The 19,884-nt window shown below is 35.7% G+C and overlaps 1 protein-coding gene across 1 annotated transcript in view; it reads right to left on the bottom strand.

Moving 5' to 3' along the window:
* Nucleotides 1-5,143: 5,143 nt before the first annotated feature.
* Nucleotides 5,144-19,884, bottom strand: part of LOC148952200 (uncharacterized) — a 38,348-nt gene continuing 23,607 nt past the window's right edge. Inside the window, exons 2-4 of the mRNA XM_089088875.1 lie at nucleotides 14,563-14,849; nucleotides 12,691-13,074; nucleotides 5,144-5,422 (exon numbers count right to left, since the gene is read on the bottom strand). Coding sequence (XP_088945001.1) covers nucleotides 5,364-5,422; nucleotides 12,691-13,074; nucleotides 14,563-14,849 — 730 coding nt within the window. The 3' untranslated portion in view covers nucleotides 5,144-5,363. The remainder of the gene's footprint in view (nucleotides 5,423-12,690; nucleotides 13,075-14,562; nucleotides 14,850-19,884) is intronic.

Raw genomic sequence — 19,884 nt, 5'->3', positions numbered from 1 at the left:
TGAAAGTGATTGGAGAGCGACTAACGCCCCTCTTACGCCGACCATTTTCCCAAACACATCCAATCAAAATTCTGAGATATCCATTTGTTTCAACGTAGTTGAGTTTTGGAAATTGGGTCTTTTAGGATGATAACCCCCCTCAGAGCCCTCAGTGCAAGGGTTTTAAGTTATGCCCTGGGGGTATATAAGCTTTATATAGAAATTTGTTGTAGAAATTTCAAAAAGCGCTCATTTGATTGGAAATTGAAAGGGCTAGTTCCCTTTTTAATAGTCAAAAGTGAGTGGAGAGCAATTAACCCCCTGTCACGCTCACCATTTCTCCAAATACATTCAATCAAAGTTTAGAGATAGCCATTTTGTTCACCGTAGTTAAAAGTTCTGGAAATTATGTATTTAAGGATGACAAACCCTTCAGAGCCCCCAGTGCAAAGGTTGTAAGTTATGCCCTGGGGGCATATAAGGTTTTTTTTATAGATAGAGTTGTCGTAAAACTTCAAAAGGGGTTCATTCAATTGAAAATTGAGAGGGCTAGTTTTCAATAGTCGAAAGTGATTGAAGGCTAACTAACCCCCCTCTCACGCCCACCATTCCTCCAAATACATCCAATCAAAATTTTCAGATAGCCATTTTGTTCATCGTAGTAGAAAGCTATAGAAATTAGGTCTTTGAGAATGACAACCCCCCATCCCTCAGGGCAAGGGTTGTAAGTTATGCCCTGGGGGCATATAACGTTTTATTGAAAGTATTGTCGTAGAAACTTCAAAAGGGTTTGATTGGAAATTAAAAGGGCTGATGCCATTTTCAATAGTTGAAAGTGATTGGAGTGACTAACGCCCCTCTCGCGCCCACCATTTCCCCAAACACATCCAATCAAAATTTTGAGATAGCCATTTTCTTTAACGTAGTTGAAAGTTCTGAAAATTAGGTCTTGGAGGATGACAACTACCCTAACAGCCCTTAGGGTAAGGGTTGTAATTTATGCCTTGGGGGCATATAAGGTGTTTATAGAAAGCGTTGTCGTTTCAGAAAGGGCTCACTCGATTGGAAATCGAAAGCCCTAGTGCCCTTTTTAATAGTCGAAAGTGATTGGAAGGCTTGAAAATTTTTATAGTAAAGATCGATGTGGGTATAATGTATTATTTTGTTGTTGTTTAGATCAGGGCACTTCGCATCGAAGGAGTTGTCGTGGGAGCTTCAAAAAGGGCTCATTCGATTGAAAATAGAAACGGCTGATGCCCTTTTTAATAGTCGAAAGTGATTGGAGGGCAACTAATCCCCCTCCCACGCCCACCCTCCCATTTGCCCATTATGTTTAAAAACTAAATGTTGCCTTAAGATTATAATCAAAATGCACTGTGTTAATGCTAATTCCCAATAAGGCATCTCAGCAGTATCCCAAGAACGACTGAAGGTATTATATTCAAACTTTCAGGGCTACTTCTGCTCTTAAAATTTCACCAAATCAAAATAGCGTAACTGTATCCAAGCTATCAAAGAAAGTAAACAGATTTCTTCTTTTTTTTGAAAATGGAAGCATACAGGATACATGAGGATATAGTTGCCTGGATTGAAGCCTTTCTTACCGGAAGAACTCAGAGGGTAGTAGATTATGACGCCACCAGTAAAACTGTTCATTCAGATGAAATTCCTGTCATTAGTGGAGTCCCACAGGGCACAATGTTGGGGTCTAAAATTGTTTAGCATATATATTAACGACTGTACAACTAACCTGAATAACCCACTGACATTATATGATGACGATTGCAAGCTCTTAGGACAGGTCCAAATTAGCCCCAATCACTCAACAATGCAGGAAGACTTAGATCAACTATCTAGATAGTCATCTGAATGGGGTTTGCAGTTCAACATGTCAACATGCAAAGTCCTGCATCTTCGACACAACAAGCCTAGACAACCCTACCATATTGGAGATAAACTACTAGAAGCTGTAAATGAGGAGAAGAACCTGAGGGATATTGTCGATGACAAACTCAAGTTCCACAGCCACGCACAAGCTTAAGTTGCTAAAGCAAACCGAGCCCTAGGGCTCATAAAACGAACGTTTACCACTAGGAAGCCGTGTGTGGTCAAGAAGCTGTACAAAGCTATTGTACGTCCACATCTGGAATTTGGAATGACCCTGGCGTCTCCCCAGTATAAAATGAACGTTAAAGCACTTGAGAGTACCCAAAGACGAGCAACAAAGCTCATACCAGCTATGCGAGACAAGCCGTATGAGGAACGCCCTTTATCCCTGAAACTCCCCACCCTAGTCTATCGAAGAAGAAAGGACACGCAATCAATACTCGCAAATTGCTAGGAAACTACCTCTCAAGTCAAGTTTTCTCCTCATCCCTTGCAAGTACGACAAGAGGTCACGCAAAGAAGCTGCAAGTCCCCCGTTGCCATCAACGTGAGCGCCGGCAATTCTTCTCTGTACGGGCCATCCCTTACTGGAACAGCCTCTCCGAAGCCACCATCCAGTCCCAAACCATAGCTGCGTTCAAGAAAAGAGTTGATAAGGACTGGGCCAATGCAGAGTTTAGGCTAACCTGGGATGCCAAACCTTAGTTATGTCACACCAGGAGGCTCATCACCACCTCATCTCGCTGTACATGCGATTTAAGGTAATTTCAGGCAAGTAAACAAGAGTAACTGGCTAAGAATAAGCGGGGGTCCTGTATTGTAGCTGAACCTTCAGCACCCGCAGATTTATGTGACAAAACACCTCGAACAGAAAAACCACATGTCGCTTATAAATACTCTTGGACAGAGTCAATACACTCTCAGAATTCCCAAACTATTGAAGAACATAGGATTTATATTCGAATTCCGAAAAATTATACTTACTTACCCTTTGTTCTTACTTACTTACTCTTGTTCTTACTTAATCTTTACTCTTATGACTAAGTTAAATTCTTTGTAATAATTCATAATATATATCTATTCACTATATATCAACTACATTATAAGCAAAATGGTCTTTTGTCTTGTTTCCTGGAAATTTAGTCTCGCAAAATTTGACATACTTTTCCAGTCCATTTAAGGCGACTATACTTCATTTTTGCTAGGGAGTGGCGTCATTTACATAGGTATTGAGAGGAGGGTACCCCATATACTCCTCTAGAGAGATAAGGAGTGGGACTTAGCCCCCGATGTATTTCTGTATGGTGTTTTATCATTAAGAGGAGTCTGGAACTCTTTTTTATATGTTTTTGTCGTATTGGTTTAGTAGTTGTTTTTTGTAAAGCCTTTTTATCGTCGATAAGGGTTTCCATATCTAAAATTAAAATACTCGGGCTTTATTACTTTTTCTAGTCCACCGTCTAAATCAGAATTTTTACGAATTGTTACGTAATCCTATATTTTTATTTGTTTACTTCCCTGAATTCCTAGGATAGTAAAAAGAAATGAGTTGCTCAATATATATTAGTAGGTGATTGGACATGGCCCTTCCCCCCCCCCCCAAAAAAAAAACAATCTGCCAGAATGAAGTCCTTGAAAATGCATGAAACTGGTCTCTTCATCACCATTTTGGCAAGAGGCTGTGAAGTTAGTGAAAAAAAAAAAAAAAAAAAAAAAAAAAAACAAATTAAAAGATATAAAAGTGGTTAAACCCTGTAAAAAAGACACAAGGAAGGCGTCCTTTTTTGATAAGTTCAAATTTACCAATTTTGATGAGGGGACTTGATTCAGGATTTGTACAGTACAACTTACAAAGGAGTGATTCAATTTCTTTGTAGACGATATTTTACGAAATTCTTTTTACTCGCAATTCGAAATTTAGTTTAAGTCCATGCACTGCAATACTCAAAAAAGAGATTATTAATTTAAAACATATTATTGGCATCAATCTCAATTTTTCTTTTATCAATGTATTTTTTCTTTAGTTATACACTAGAAAGTTCCTAGCGTGTCTCTTTTTTTTTTTTTTTTTTTTTAAGAGGTTAGTTCCAAACTTAAAAAAGAACTTTTCGAAAAAAAAAATTTGCAGTGAACTGGCAAATTTCTGAAATGAGACTGTGAAACTTTTGTAGAGACTTAGCAGTAATAACGACACTACTATACTATTACTACTATTAAAAACTTACTGTAACACCAAGCTACCTGGCGCTTAGACAGCTGCACACGCTCTTCCTCCATCCCAGTCTGTTCTAAGCTACCCTTTACGCCGTCTCAACAAGTTCGAATTTCTTTGAATTGTTTCTTACGACATCTTCACGCCCCATTTGGAGACAACCTGCTTATCGTTTGGCCTTAGATAGATGGCCAAAAAGTACAGTCTTTGGCAATCTATTATCCTTTATCCGCAAAATGAATTTAACAAATCCTCCACCGTATTCTAAAGCACCCATGTCCACTGACGGCAACAATGTCATCACTGTAGCTTCCAATATTCTAATCTTGGTTCATAGATTTATCTTCCTTTTCTTCCAAGCCATGGAAAAACACACTGGGCCTAGCTATTCTACTTTTTATATTTACACTATATCCACCATCTTTACTAATATTACTACCCAAGTAAGTGAAGCTATCCACTTGACTGATCGTCTCGTTACCCAACATCACCTTCAATTATTCCTAGTCTAAGCGATATAACCTGGCAGGAACATTCAATTATTTTTAAGGACTTCGTAGCATCTTTAAGTTAAAAACTAAACTTAAAAAGACAACTAGACCTGACGTTAACCACCAATATTGAACTACTCGGTAATCCACATGAAATTTCCTTTGTCAATATTTTAGCTTCTCACCCAGCACATTATTTATCATGACACTCTAGCACAACACTTTCTTAAACAGCAATTTTATTCAAATAGCTATATTTTACAAGCCAAAGAATTGACTTTTTTCAAGCCATACCCGTTTTTCAGGCTTTTTGCCACCTCGCTCAGCTTGCTCTGCTTAGTTTATTTAGTGTAAAAAAAGAAAATATGGTTAGCTTAATTGTAAAAATGTCTGGCAAACGTAATACATTAATAGAAAGTAAATTGGTAGTAAGAGAAGGAGGACTAATGGGGAGGGGGACAAAATTCTCTTTTAGCCTCGAAATCACTCGAAGATAAGCACGACAAAGATGAAAAACAGTTTTCTATGGAGCGAAGGATTAAACGTCAAAATACCGCTTTGTTTACAGCCGTAAAGGAGTTAATTTTGCTTTGTATTTAAATTATTTTCAAGGAACAATAAAATCTATAACACTTCCACATCATGACAAAAAGAAGGAAGAGTTAAAAAGTGCAAGCAATAATGTTACTTGAGCTAGCATCTCATTATTTTTGGAATGTTTATACTGGGATGTCAGCCATTATAAGAATAAAGCACCAACTCAGTAAAATATAAATGACAGAAGAAATTCACAATTAAATACCAATGCTATAAGCGATGTTTCTTAGCTGTCTATTGGGTTCTCTAATTTCACCTGAAAAAGAAAACAAAAACAATACGATACGAAAAAATAATAACAATAGAATAAAAATATATTACAAGTCTCAAAAGGGTATTACAACCCTTATATTAAATCTAAGCATTATTAGAACATTCACTCAGTATGAACAGTGTACACTAAAATTGGGCAGTTTAATAAATACGCTATATAATCCTAACATATTTCAACATATTTTAGCTCTCAACAAATCTAGGGCATTATGGTTAATCACCAGGATTAGATTAAACTGTCTGATCATTGCAAGCATTTGTTATATTGTCTATGTATAGCATAGTATGACCCTTAGTCCATAAAAAAATACAAAGTGACATTTGCGACTCCAACATTAGCCTTGTTGTGCACCTAGTATTCTAGCTGCTAATCCAGAACATTTCTCGTTAAGCAGCCTTTTAGACTGCCAATCTTGGATCTGCTTGAGTCGAGGCTGTTAAATTATATCAAAGATACAACTTCTTCAAATTTTTGAGATAATTCACAAAAACTCTAGTCAACAGTGCAAAAACAAGTGCTTTTAAGATTATTTGGGGAATATATGCTAAATATACTATTCTTTATAGCTATTGCTTAAAATTACTTTAAGTTATTGCTTAAAAATGATTCTAGGAAAGCACAGAAAATATGTGTTTCTGAAAACAACCAACCTAGTTAAACCACGTTATTGTGATCACATCTCGGGGATAAAAATTTTATTTATGGAAACAACACAAAATATTGGATTTAAGTTGTACTAGACATCTAAAATTAGGAAATGAATGAAAATCAGGGACTCTACACATATTTGTTTTGAAGCCTCCGCATTAAGATGAAGCACACTTTTTTCAAAATGGAAAACACTATTATAGGAAGGAAGAAAAAGCTGTTTTATGCACTACAATGCAATACTACATAATATTGAAATTATAAATAATTCTTAAAAAGCAAAAAATAGGTTTTGTCGAAATATGTTTGATTTTTCGGCCGATGTTCAACCAGGAAGTTCAGTCCTGGTTCATCAAATGAATATTGAAAATTACCACATATTTCAAGTTATAAACAGCAGTACAACCAGACAGTGAACACGGAGAATTCAGACAACCCCAATCAGAATTAGAAAATCAGAGGCAACGCTGTAGCGTTGCCTATAGTAAAGGCCATACGGCTCCTATGTTTTATTATTATTATTTTTTTTTCCCAGAGGCACTTCATATGGAAGGGATCATCGTAGAAACTTCAAAGGGGGCTCATTCGAATGGAAATAGAGAGTTCTAGTGCCCTTTTTAATAGTCGAAAATGATTGGAGGGCAACTAGCCCCCCTCCCCCCACGGCCATCATTTCCCCAAACACATCCAATCAAAATTTTGAGATAGCCATTTGGTTCAGCGTAGTTGATTTCCAGATAGAAAATATATTTTTGAGGAGGACACTCCCCCACAACCCTCAGGGCAAGGGTTTGAAAGTTACGCCCTGGGGGCATATCAGGTTTTTATAAAAGGCGTTGTTGTAGAAACTTCAAAAAAGGCTCATTCGATTGGAAATTCAAAAAGCTAGTGCCCTTTTTAATAGTCGAAAGTGATTGAAGGGCAACTAGCCCTCCCCCCCCCCCCACGCCCTTCATTCCCCAAAATACATCCAATCAAAATTTTGAGATAGCCATTTTGTTCAGTGTAGTTGATTTCCTCATAGAAAATATATTTTTGAGGAGGACACTCCCCCAAAACCCTCAAGGCAAGGGTTTTAAGTTACGCCCTGGGGGCATGTTAGGGTTTTATAGAAGGCGTTGTCGTATAAAATTCAAAAAAGGCACATTCTTTTTGAATTTAAACGTCTAGGGCCCTTTTTAACAGTCTAAATGGATGAGTTGTCCACTAGCCCCCCCCCCCCCCCACGCCCATCATTTCCCCACACATATCAAAACAAAATTTTCAGATAGCCAATTTGTTCAGTGCAGTTGATTTCCAGATAGAAAATATATTTTTGAGGAGGACACTCCCACAAAACCCTCAGGGCAAGGGTTTTAAAGTTATGCCCTGGGGGCATATAAGGTTTTTATAGAAGGCGTTGTCGTAGAAACTTCAAAAAAGGCTCATTCGATTGGAAATTCAAAAAGCTAGTGCCCTTTTTAATAGTCGAAAGTGATTGGAGGGCAACTAGCCCCCCCCCCCACGCCCATCATTCCCCCAAACACATCCAATCAAAATTTTGAGATAGCCATTTGTTTAAGCGTAGTTGGTTTCCAGATAGAAAATATTTTTGCGAGGAGGACACTCCCCCCCAACCCTCAGGGCCAGGGTTTTAAGTCATGCCCTGGGGGCATATACCGTTTTTATCGACGGCGTTGTCGTAGGAACTCCAAAACAGGCTCGTTCGATTGGAAATTAAAAAGGGCTAGTGCCCTTTTTAATAGTCGAAAGTGATTGGAGTGCAACTTGCCCCCCCCCCACGCCTATCATTTCCCCAAACACATCCAATCAAAATTTTTAGATAGCCATTTTGTTCAGCGTAGTTGATTTCCAGATAAAAAAAATATATTTTTGAGGAGGACACTCCCCCACAACCTTCAGGGCAAGGGTTTTAAGATATGCCCTGGGGGCATATAAGTTTTATATAGAAGGCGTTGTCGTATAAACTTAAAAAAAAGATCATTCGATTGGAGATTCAAAGGGATAGTGCCCTTTTTAATAGCCCAAAGTAATTGTAGGGCAAATAGCCCCCCCCCCCACACCCATCATTCTCCCAAACACATTCAATAAAAATTTTGAGATAGCCATTTTGTTCAGAGTATTTGATTCCCCCATAGGAAATATACTTTTGAGGAGGAAAATCTCCCCCAACCCTCAGGGCAAGGGTTTTAAGTATTGCCCTGGGGGCATATAAGGTTTTTAAAGAAGGCGTTGTCATATAAACTACAAAAAAAGCTGTTTCGATTGGAAATTCATCGGCCTATTGCCCTTTTTAGTAATTGAAATGTATTGGAGGGTAACTAGCCCCCCCCCCCACGCCCAACAGTTCCCCCAACACATCCAATAAAAATTTTAAGATAGCAATTTTGTGCAGCGTAGTTGATTTCCAGATAGAAAATATGTTTTTGAGGAGGAAAATCCCCAAGAACCCTCCGGGAAAGGGTTTTAAGTTATGCCCTGGGGGAATATAAGGTTTTATAGAAGGCCTTGTCGTAACAACGTCAAAAAAGGCTGATTAGATCAGAAACTTAAAGGGATAGTTGTCTTAGACGCTTCAAAAAAGGCTCATTTGATTGAAAGTTAAGGGGCTAGTGTCCTTTTTCATGGTCGAAAGTGATTGGAGGGCAACTAACCCCCCTCTCGCGCCCACCTTTTCCCCAAACACATCCAATCAAAATTTTGAGACAGCCATTTTATTAAACGTCGTTTTAAGGTCTGGAAATTAGGTATTTGAGGATGACAACTCTCCCACAGCCCTCAGGGCAAGGGTTGTAATTAAAGGATTCTCCGAATCCTTCATATTATATTTTATGGAAGTGATGCTCGTATAAACTTTGGAGAGGGCACATGTTTTTGTAAATTTAAATTTCTTGTTCACTATTGGAGTTTAAAAATAGATCGCTGGGCAACTAGCCCCCCCCCTCCTCCAAGCCCTAAATGCATCAGATAAAATTTTTGTTCAAAATAGTTGAAAGGTTTAGTAACAAAACTCGTCGACGAAACCCGGGCCCGGGCCCGGGGGCAGGAAGGGATTCTCGTATAAACTTCAGAGAGGGCTCATTTGATTGGAAATTGGAAGTTCTAATCCAGCTCTTACGAGTCAAAATCGATCGAAGGGCATATACCCCCCCCAAAACCCTTTTTTCCCACCCTTCCCTTTGAACTAATTCTGCTTATACCTGAAGGCCCAATGAGAGTTAGAATGATTTGGTATTAACACACACCTATTAGGCATCTGCTCTCCTCCCTAACAAGGAAAGAAACAGAGTGTAAGATAGTGGCGGATCCAGGGGAGGGGTGAGGAGGGCGCCTCCCCCTATCGTAGTCTAAAGTATTGTAACTTAATTAATTAACGCAAGTTTGCGTAAATTAAAGTTGTTCTTCACGCATGTTTTTTGGCTCACCCTATTTTGCCCCCCCCCCTAAAAAATCCTGGATCCACCCCTGGTGTAAGGGCACTATAAATTTTAATTTGTAATTCAATGAACCCCGTTCCAAAGTTTATGCAACCAACTCTTCCAAATGAAGTGATCCTGGAAAAATAAATAAGTATTAATTCATTGAACCCTTATGGCTCTTTTTTTAGGTAATGCTATAGCATTGCTTCTGACCTAAAAAGTTGAGTAGAAATTTCAGCTTCCATTTTTATGAATATCCGAAATTATCTGAGGGGAATAAATTTGGGGGAGCATATTCCACGCCTGGGAAGCTTCTGCAGGGTTGAATTTAACGCGGGGGATTTATCAGCAAGAAAAAATGTTCTTTGAGGGGGAAGGAATTTCCCAGGGGTGGGTTTTCCAAATTTGAATCATTCAGGGATGGTATGACTAAACCCATTCAATAATATTCAAAATTTTACATTTGAGAGTAACGGGAATGAGGAATCAACGGAAATGTCAAAGATAGCACTACAGGATCATTTAGACGATTTTGTTCGTGTCTTTTGAAAAAAGACATTTTCAAGAGACAGGTTAATTTCATTTGTTTTACTTTCTCTGTCGCTGTCTCTGTCTTTTGAAAAAAGACATTTTCAAAAGACAGATTAATTTCATTTGTATTACTTTCTCTGTGGCTGCTCAATTATGCATGTGAGCGGGGAGACTTCCCCCCACCACTGTCTCCGTTGAAGTTTCATTTTTTATTTGAAGCCTTAAAATGAACGCAATGTGATAGAACTATTAATAAAAATAACGTATATAGAAAGATATATGCACATAACACGGAACAATTGATCAGAATTGAATATTACGAGTTGAGGCTCACCCAAATGATGGTCCAGGGGGCCACCATTCCAAAATCTTTGAAATCATTCCTGCAATAACTGAAAATAAGTAGCATTTTGGCGTATTTTAACTTCTTCCAAAGATCAAATAGTCAAATATTCTACTGCCCAATGATTGTGTTTGATCTTCTTAATCAGGAACAGGAGATACAAGTAATGCTCCGCCCCGTATTGGAGGAGTCTCCAACACCACCCTCCCCCTCTCCCCCTACCTACGCTCAAGTTTTCTTCCTTTTGCCAACTCCGCTGCCCCCACCCAAAAGACTTTGACCAGGTAAATTTTTGCATGGGAAGAACACATAGTATATCTATTATAATTATCCATTTACAAGGTTAAAATACATACTCTGTGATAGATGCAAAACTGTTTTGGCTCGCAAAATACTGTTAAGGACCATTCTAAACAGTCGTGATCCTTATGTTTCAGCAAGTAAAACGTTCAAAACACCCTCATAGGAGCTATTTTTTCAAGCCATTCATTGTTACCAATCGCTGTCCACAAGTTGTGCAAGCTGTCCATAGTTCATATATAGAGTTTTTACAAAAGAGGTAATCGTATAGACTTTGAAAAAAGCCTCATTCGATTTATAAATTGAAATTTCTAGATCCGTTTTTTAAAGTCAAGAATAATCGGACAGTAAGCAACCCCCCCCCCTTCCCCATGCAATAAAAAATTGAAACTTTTTGCAATCAAAAACGAACAATAATTAATTAAAAAAAACTTTCAGAAAAATAAGTTTTTAAAAGAAAATTAAAGGCCATTTTAAAAATAAGATCATGAGATATTAATAACCGTTAAAATTCAAAATTAAAACTACCAGAAATAATTATTAAAGAATAAAAGAAACCCAAAACGAACAGAAATTAAATAAACAATAATAGAAAAAAACATAAAAAAAGTAATAATATAAATGAATAAATATATCTTAAAGCGAGTAATGCTTAGATTGAATATGAAAATCAAGCTTAAAACGAAAAAGAATACTTTGCTATTAAAGTATAAATGAAACTTAAAACGAAAAGAAATTAAATAAAAAAATCAACGCGAACAAACATACAATATGTATTAATGTAAATGAATAAATAAATCTTAAAACGAGTGAAACTTAAATTGAATAAGCAAATCAAGTTTGAATCGAATAAAAATAACTACAAACAAGAGTTTGGGTATCGCCTCACTTTAGAAGCCTAAAACCTACAGCGTCATTGGCGCTTTACTGAAAACGAATTATATTACAAATGTTTTCTTTTGTACTTAATATAGAAAATAAATATTAAAATTACAGTAAAATGTTGAACTGATGAGTTTTCAGAAATTAATATCATAATACATCAAATATTCAGTTTAATTTATTACTTCTTTCCAAGATTGGTCAAGACAAATATAGTTTCACTATAAACAAAATTTGGATACTGCCTCCTTCTTTAACTGCAAAAACCTAAAGCCTTCTGCGTCATTGGCGCTTCACTGAAAACGAATTACTCTTATATTAAAAATTTATTCTTTTCCAGTTCTTACAGCATTGAAAATGAAAATAAAAATTACAGTAAAAAAAAAATCTTGAACTGATGGATCTTTCAACAATTAATATCATAATATATCTAATATTCAATTTGACTTTGCTTATACTTTCCAAGGCTGTTCAAGACTCATATAGTTTTCAGTAAGGTACCAATGACGCAGTAGGTTTTAGGCCTCTGCAGTGATGCGATACCCAAACTCTTGTTTGTAGTTATTTTTATTCGATTCAAACTTGATTTGTATATCCAATTTAAATTTCACTCGTTTTAAGATTTATTTATTCATTTACATTAATATATATTGTATGTTTGTTCGCATTGATTGTTTATTTAATTTCGGTCCGTTTTAAGCTTGATTTATGCTTTAATAGCAAACTATTCTTTTTCGTTTTAAGCTTGACGTTCATATTCAATCTAAGCATTACTTTCTTTAATATATATTTATTCATTTATATTACTACCTATTGTATGTTTCTTTTTGCTATGAATGTTTACTTAATTTCTGTTCGTTTTGGGTTTCATTTATTCTTTAATAGTTATTTCTGGTCGTTTTGAGTTTGAATTTTAACAGGTATTCATATCTTCTGAGCTTAAGTTTAAAATGGCCTTGACTTTTTTTTGAAAAACTTATTTTTCGGAAAGTTTTTTTTAATTAATTACTTAGAAACATGTGCCGTTTTAATACAATGGCTGTAAAAACAGCTGCCGTTTTAATACAAATGGCTGCGAATGCACCTGGTTTGAAAACTATCTTTAAAAGAGTTGGGTCTATATTCACCTTCGTTAACTCTTGAACATCTCCGATAGCTAATGTTTTCCATGTTGGGCAAATAATACAAAGCTTCTATGCTCAGTAATGTTAAACTGGCACAATCATCGCAGCGAAATTCTTTTATTGACCTTCCAACTGAATTCGTTACAATTTTATCAACCATCTGATCGTCCAAGCAAGTTCTGGAAAGATTCATGGCCTCAATCATTTCTAAGGTTGATATGGAAGCAATCCCACGGATTGAAAAACTTTTACACCCAGAAATGTCTAAAATTTGTAATTTTTTTAATGTATTTCCAATTACAGCCAGAACATCATCGATTGATTTCTCGAAGTTGATCAAGCTAGCGCTCCTCAAAACGCTGCATCTGGATAAGAATGAGCACATTCCTTAAAGAAAAGTAGAAGTTATAGCACAACTAGTACACTGTCAAGATAGTTGTGATAATAGTTTATCAAATATGTGTTCATACTCCGTCCCCTATACTATGCGCGCTAGGTCGACGGACCTCCACAATTTCCAGTGTCTCGGTTGCTTCTCAAAATTTTCAAGGAATTTATCTTTTTCTCTAAAAGCCAAAATTTCTTTTATGCTTGTCAAAGAACAAATTTTTAAATTAAACTTCGGTATTGATGTTTCCTTTTACCTGGAAGCCAAGAAAAAGCAGCCCGTGTTATAAAGAAATAAAATAAACGAATTTTGTCTGTTAAAAGGCAAACTGAATTATAGTCACTTTGCAGCTTTTAAAATTCTTCTTTAAAATTTTTAATTTGGGACAGTAAACCTTTGCAATTACTCGAGAAGATATGATAAAAAAGAAAAGAACTTTAGCAAAAGCTTGACCAACAATGGTATCAAACTCAGATAAAATCATATCTTTATGTTTCATGTGATTATTCATTTTAATTTCTGTTCTTTTGGGGTTTGGTTTGATCATTGGTTGTAATTTCAGTTCATTCTAAGTTTGAATTATTGTATGGCTTTATTTCTGTTCGTCTTATTTTTTAATATGGCTGTTTACTTTCTTATAAAAATTCATTTTTGGAAAACTTAACTACACAAAAAGCATCCAATCCACAACAAATATTTTTTGCTTTGCGAAGAGCATTTAGCCCAAGTACTGGTATCTACTACTACTATTAATAACTCACTGCAGCACCAAGAGGCCTGAGGCCAACTGTAGTGCCATAAGTTTAAGTAGGTCAGAGCACTTTTTCAAAAATACTAAAAATGGGGGCATACTTCTGTAAATCGTCCTTCTCATATCCCTTTGGCCCAAGACACCTACCCTATAAGTTTCAAATATTGGATAATGGAAGACTAAAGTATTTTTTTTTGTACTGAACCAGTTGACTGTTTTAAAATAATGCCAAAGACAATTTGGCCAACAATGCAAGCATGGAATTATTGTATTGCAACCCTTGGATCATGGGTAAAATACAGAACAAGACAGATGAATACACTCACAATACAACCATGATAATGAAATGATGGTAAAAAAATAAAGTGTTTATAAGAGTCTAATTCTTAAAAAGAGCTCAGTTTAGGTAACGTATTGGAAATTCTACACACTTTTGTGCGCTTCTTCTTAGTTTTTTCCCTATTAGTGCAAGAAAGAGGGGGGGGGGGGTTAAAAATAAGTTTGCCTTTAGACAGACTTATTTTTTATTTTCTGGCAAGATTTGCATCATCATTAATTACTTGATGATGCACCACTAGCATTAGCAATTCAAAATTTCCAGCTGTAAAGATTACAAACTCATCTACAGCTGACTAAGGCAGACCACAGCAGTATCAAAATTAAAAAAAAATTCCTTCTATTACTTTCTGTGTATGTGTATGTTCGAATATACATAAAAAAGGAAAAGAAATCGAACCTGATATAGTTGGTGAGCCATGACAAAGGTTGACGGCGAAACTCTTTAGTCTTGTCGAAAACGGTGTGAGCTTTAGAAGGTCTGCATCAGTTGCTTCAAAGTTGCTCAGATCAATACAAGTCATGTACGGGTTGAGTAACGCAAGAACTTGAGACAGTGTTACATTGTAGAAGCCGGATATCTGCAACTTCTCCAAAATTGACTGTTTCAAACGACTTGGAAGACATGAAAGATTTTCATTGCTGATTCTTTTCAATTTAACATTGTCAACCGTCACTCTAATAGCTCTAAAATAGAAAAAAAAATATTATGATACAAGCAGTGAAGAGAGAGCTACAGCAAAATGGATCGAACTGATGCAGATTGTATGCAATAGTCGCCTTGCAGTTTTATTACAGGTTTAGAAACTGATATTCGCTACAACTGACAATGCAACTTTTCAGACCAGTCACGCATGTTATAATATCACTACAGTATATGAGAGCTCCAATTGGACATATTTTGATTTGTGAGTAAATCAACAAAAGTATCATACATCATATACTGCAGCCATTGCGTGCACAACTCGAATTTGTCAACTGGCATCAAATGGTAAAAACATAATAATAATAATAATAATAATAATAAGTAAAAACCACCAGGATTCCGTTAATAAGCTACAACAACAACAACAAAAAATACATCAAATATGAGTTTCTCATTTTTTTGTAGACATGAGAAATGTTGGCAGGTGTTGGTGCCAAATGCGTTACAATTATTATTCAGACCTAACACTTTATTTTTAAAAACAACATACATTATGAGAGGACCCAGGACTTAACGAACATGCCATTCGGCCAAGGTGCAGTTCTGAACATTACATAGCTTTAAACTGGGAAAACACTATCAGTAAACACTATTCATAGAAACAACAAAACATAAGCCATGACGAAAAAATTAAATAAAAAACATACAAACTAAATTACTGAAGATTCTTCTGACAAACATAAATTTTCAATTTTCAATTTAAATGAGAGATTTGAAACTTATTCTTTGATTTCGTCTGGTATTTCTTCTACCTCTTTATTAATAATAGAATTCATTGTCATGTTTAATATTTTTTCGGCCTTTCCTGTAAAATTCCCTTTAGAACACAGGAACAACTTATCCTCATAGATTAAGAGTCTACGCGCCAGTTTAGAATTAGTAAAGAGCGATATGTCACTCATTTATTCCTGTTGTTCACAAATATATTTTCTTGCGGAAAAATTAGGATCGGTATGTCTTGGCTATCTGATCAAATTGAAAGTTTCGAGAATCATTCCCTAAGCCAAAACAGTCTCGCATTTTTAGGTGATGGGTGAGGGCGTTAAGGGGTTTGAACATGGGCTTAAAAAATTTCCGTCTCTGTTCGGTTTGAACCTCACATTCGTAAAAACTTCGGTTTGGGCGATGTTAATTTACAACACAATTTTAAGTTGGGCCCCAAAAATAAGGTTAAAAAAGAACTGAAATTTGTTTTGTGCTCGGCTTGAAACTTATCCAAGGGGATTATTGGGGCCAAGGGGACCCCAATGCAAACCAAATAAAATTGAAGAAAATTGTCGGCCAGCCAAACAGTGAGGCACAAAACACTTTCTTCTTCAAACAGCTGGAAACTTCCATACGGTATATAAGTTCCTTGGCCAAGGGAATCCAAATGCAAAAACAAATTTTAAGGTCGAGACCCGAGCTCACCTACAATAAGACTGAAAATAGACCAAAAAATTGTTTTATTGAGGATCAATGCGCACTATTAAGGATCAATGAACTCTGAACAAACCCGAACAAGGCGGTTATAATGGTGTACTTGAAGACCAATGAGATCTGAATAAACTCGGTAAAGGCGATTTCCTAAGACACTCTTGAGGAACATAGAACTCTGAACAAACCCAGACAAGACGGTTTTCCTTTCTGAATACTATTGCCAAAAAAATTTCAATGGAATGTCGTTAAGAAAAAAATGCGTTCCATTGTCTAAAACAAGAGAGCCCCTAAACGTGCCGTCATCCACTACTGAAAATGAATGGATGGCAGCAGTAGATATTCTAATATGAATCAGTTAATAATCCCGTCAGATCCGAATCTTGATAAATGCCCACTTCATATATCTCTAACTCTTAACATTTGAGATAGTCAAAACGCATCGTCTCTGTGACTGAAGATGAATAAAGGGCAGCAGTAGGAATTTGACCGAATGAAGTATTTGAAAATCCTGCTATTCACGCTCATGTGTCTCTGGCTTAGAACAAAAAAATCCAAAGTAGGAAGACTTCACAAGATTTTTTTTCAATTTTGTTTCGCTCTATTCATTTTGAATTGTATCACATAGTGACCAAATGAAATGTTTGAAAATCCTGTTATTCATGCTCATGTGTCTGGCTTTGAAAAAAAAATCCAAAGTAGCAAGACTTCACGAGACTTTTTATTTTTTTTCCGTTTTATTCATTTAGAATTGGCTCTCATACTGCTGATTACAAACGAAGTAGCACACAAAAAAATATTCTGTTCACCTTTACCGAAAAAAAAGACCAGCAAAAACATACCACTTTCATTTCTTATTCCAAAACATATCAATGGAATGTCGTTAAGAGAACAAAATGCGTTCCATTGTCTAAAAAAAGTGCTCCTAGCAAATAAAGGAAACAACAATGCGACGTAAAGGAACATTTTTTATTGCAATAATCAGTTAGGTTCGTCGAGGTTCACTTAGCATGGCGGGCCACGCTAAGTGAACCTAAATTAACCTAACTTGAATGCAATTCAAGTTATGTCTTGCATGTTATTCATTTTGAATTGACTCTCATACTACTGATAAAAAACGAACTAGCGCAAAAAAATATTCTGTTCAACTTTAACAAAAAAATAATGAACAAAATACACATACCACTTTCATTTCTTATTTCAAAAATATCTTTGAAAAAAACTCCAAAGTAGCAAGACATTAAGATTTTCTGCTTCATATATTTTGAATTGATTCTCATTTTGATCGAATGAAATATTTGAAAATCCTGTTATTCATGCTCATGTGTCTGGCTTTGAAAAAAAAATCCAAAGTAGCAAGACTTCACAAGATGTCTTTTTTCTGATTTATTCATAATGAATTGACTCTCATACTGCTGATAAAAAAACGATGCAGTACACACAATATATTCTGTTCACCTTTAACAAAAAAAAAATGAACAGCAGACAAATACCACTTTCATTTCTTATTTCAAAAATATCAATGGAATGTCGTTAAGAAAAAAAGCGCCCCAAACAAATGAAGGAAACAACAATGTGATGCAAAGGAACATTTTTAATACTTTGTCTCTGAAAATCCCTGTTCTTACATCTCCCACAATTAAAAGTCTGTATAAATTTTTTTACTCCTTAACCCTGCTGTAATTAAAATCAAAGAAAAATTTAACAGGAAAAAAAAGATTTATCGCAAATATTAAGCAAAAACGTTCTTATAAGAGTTCTTATATCAGTAATGAGATTTGGCATAAATTGACAAACCAGAGTTCTTCCAGAGCGATAATGAATTTTTGTATGCCCAATTTTTTTTACATGAATCTTCTCTGTCATTTCTCAAAGAATTTGAAGAATTCCTGTAGGGTGACTGCTTTTCTTGATCTTTTATTTGTCTGTTCGTGATCCCTTTCTAGAATACTGTACTTCCTTTTCCAAACCTTTGTTGTGCTTTGGAGTCTTCTTGAGGTGGTAAGGGCATCCTTTCGTCCACTAGTTTCTCACTTGGCCAACCTAAAACTGAGTTTCTCATCATTCTAGTTGATTTCATTTCATTCAATATTTTTCTTCTCGTCTCTTCGAGATTCTCCTTATCTTTTCCATTGTTCAAGTGTTCTAAATTGACTGCATTAGACTCAAGAATTATTTAAATCATGATAACAGCCTTTACAGATGCTACGATTGCAGTAAAAAATATTTTTTATTTCAATATTTTCGTCTATCATAGCCTAGTTTGAAACTAGCAGTGATTGCTTCTGATAACAGGCTCTCTGAAACAAGTCCCTGAAGTGGGGTGGGTTCTCCTGAAATATAGATAAAACCCTGAAAATTCCTACTGACATGTCTCTGGATTTTGAAAAAAAATCAATTCATTCGTTTCTGACTTTGAAAGAAAAAGACCCTGTTCGCCTATCTCAGACTACTGGTGGAGGGGAGATATACCTAGAGTAAAATTTTACCTGTGAACTAGAACGTTTCTAAAAAATTAAGAAAAGTTGAGCTTAAACATAATTATTGCTTAAACATATTCAAAAAGATTTTTTGAAAAAACACATATTTACATAAAATTAATACTTAAAATTCACTGTCAAACATCAACAAACGAGGATCCCATGAAATAGAATTGTTTTTACTGTGTCGTATGCACTTATCACGATCAGGTATGTCCCTCCGTATTCACTGTGCGAAGAACCTAACCTCGTCTTCGGGACAGTGATAAGCCCCTTCAAATTTAGGACATTTAAACTCTTCTAAATTGAAAAGTGGAATTTTAGGGTCACAGTTTTTTACTAAAACTTTATCTGTAGGCACATTATCTTTTACGTACAGTGCTTCAACTCCATAAAACTGCATATTTCTCGGACATCTTCCTGAACAGTTCTCAGTTCTTTACCCAGTAGCTGAGTTTATTGTTCTCAAAAGTGTTTTTATTAAATTTTCTGATATGCAGTCGGTAATTAAAACAATCAGAATTTACCACCTAGCTGAGTTTGTTGCAGTCAAAGCGTTTTATTCTTTTTTGGTGCTCAGCCAGCAACTAAAACACTTAGAATTTAGCAACTACCTGAGTTTATTGTATTCAAAAGTGCTTTTACTAAATTTTGATACTCAGTCAGACGCTGAGTATCAAAATTTCGGAATTCAACTAGTAGCTGAGTTTGTTGTATGCAAAAGTACTTTTATTTAATTTTTTGATGCTCAGTCATCAATTAAAGGACTCAATTTTTAGGACATTCAGATTTGGGTTTGTTTTGTTGGGTTTTTCCCCTTTTTAGGATTGTGTCGTGTCTTAAGCTTATTATTTGAGGGTAACAGTCTTTACAGATGCTACACATGCAGTAAAAATAATTCTATTTCCATATTGTCATCCATCATAGCTTTAAAATATCAATGCGATTGCTTCTGGTAACAAGTTTAAAAACAAATTTCTTAGTGACAGTTTTTAAGCTTCGAGAAATTGTTTCTTTGTGACGTTTTTTAACTTCGAGACGTTTTTTCGCGACTTTTTTCCTTCGTGGCGTTTTTTAACTTCACGACGCTGTTTTTCTTTGTGACTTTTTTCTTCAAGAA

This window comes from Artemia sp. Qi Xiang Cuo, chromosome 5, assembly GCF_049724085.1.
Source record: "Artemia sp. Qi Xiang Cuo chromosome 5, ASM4972408v1, whole genome shotgun sequence".
NCBI lineage: Eukaryota > Metazoa > Arthropoda > Branchiopoda > Anostraca > Artemiidae > Artemia > Artemia sp. Qi Xiang Cuo.
The sequence above is the reverse complement of the archived record's forward strand: the minus strand, read 5'-3'. Positions and strand labels throughout refer to the sequence as shown.